Source organism: Aplysia californica, unplaced genomic scaffold (assembly GCF_000002075.1).
Source record: "Aplysia californica isolate F4 #8 unplaced genomic scaffold, AplCal3.0 scaffold00599, whole genome shotgun sequence".
In the NCBI taxonomy this organism is placed as follows: domain Eukaryota; kingdom Metazoa; phylum Mollusca; class Gastropoda; order Aplysiida; family Aplysiidae; genus Aplysia; species Aplysia californica.
The window spans coordinates 222,497-223,822 of record NW_004797869.1 but is presented as its reverse complement, the minus strand read 5'-3'; the positions used below and the strand labels follow the sequence as shown (position 1 = coordinate 223,822).

General features: G+C 39.3%; 1 protein-coding gene across 4 annotated transcripts in view; it reads right to left on the bottom strand.

Annotated features, from left to right (window-relative positions):
• Window positions 1-1,326, bottom strand: part of LOC101849319 — a 64,366-nt gene that overhangs the window by 1,862 nt on the left and 61,178 nt on the right. For all 4 annotated transcript variants that reach the window (XM_035972171.1, XM_035972170.1, XM_013087531.2 and 1 more), the window contains one exon: window positions 429-558. In XM_035972171.1, the coding sequence (XP_035828064.1) occupies window positions 429-558 (130 nt within the window). The remainder of the gene's footprint in view (window positions 1-428; window positions 559-1,326) is intronic.

Genomic DNA, 1,326 nt, shown 5'->3' with positions numbered 1-1,326 from the left:
CATACATACATACATACATACATACATGCATGCATGCATGCATACATGCATTCATGCATACATACATACGTGCATACATACATACATACATACATACACACACACACACACACACACACACACACACACACATACATACATACATACATACATACATACATACATACATACTTACGCAGTTAAAGTTTCACACAAACACAAATGCACTCATGCATACATTCAAATACGCACTTATAAACTCACACAAATACACACACATACACAAAAATACACATACATACATATACCCATGGCCATATATACACACAAACACACCCTTTACAAAGACTGACACCGCCCCCCTCCCCTCCTCTCTCTCTCTCTCTCTCTCTCTCACACACACACACACACACACACACACACACACACACACACACACACACACACACCTCAAGATGTTTGATCGGATGTATATCCTGAACAACCAGAACTTGTTTCTTGGACGTTGCTGGGGCAACAGGAGTTTTCAGTCTGTTCAGCAGTTCTGACTGACGTGTCCTTAGAGGCCGAATAACAAACCTGCAATAAGGATAACAATTGAGTTTATTCGGATTATCTTGGTTTTGGTGACGTTCAAGGCACTACTAGGTGTATGCTGGCGTTTGAAGTGTATTTTTTTTTTCGACCTTTCCACGTTGCATGTAGAAAACATGAGTTCGATTCCTGTATTGTGAGTTTTTTAAAATATCTTTCCTTTTTCGAGTATATACGAGTAAATGTATCCCCCGCCCCGCTGATTGCCGGAACTTTGTCTTCTTCTCAGCATGGGTTGTCCCTCACAGGCAGGAACGAATCAGTCCTCTTTCTAAATAATTAAAATGGGGTCCTTAAGGTAAGAAGAAAAAAAGTGGGTGGTCGACGAGTGCTCTTGTGTGGTTTGCTCCTTCTGTTCTATCCATCGTCCTTATCTTCCCTCTTTCTTTTTTGAGTATGTTGCTCTATTGTAACATGTTCAATCTTCGGCACTTATATATGACCTTTTCGTATTGAAAGGGTCCTAATACTTTTACTAAATTTAAAGGACATAAAGCATAGAAAAATACTATTATAAAGATGAACAATAATACATTTAAAGATAATTGAGAGGGGGCAACGGTGGTTGAAGGGCAGCACTGAAAAGTCTTAGTTGTTTTCCTTGTCACTGCCGTTTTGATCTGTCTATCTTGCTTTGTTAATGTTCTAAACGTCTTCACTCATAATTTGGAATGGTCTTTTCAGAGAGTTCTATCTGGAGGTTCCGTCTCTATAATAATATCAAAGAGAGAGAGAGAGAGAGAGAGAGAGAGA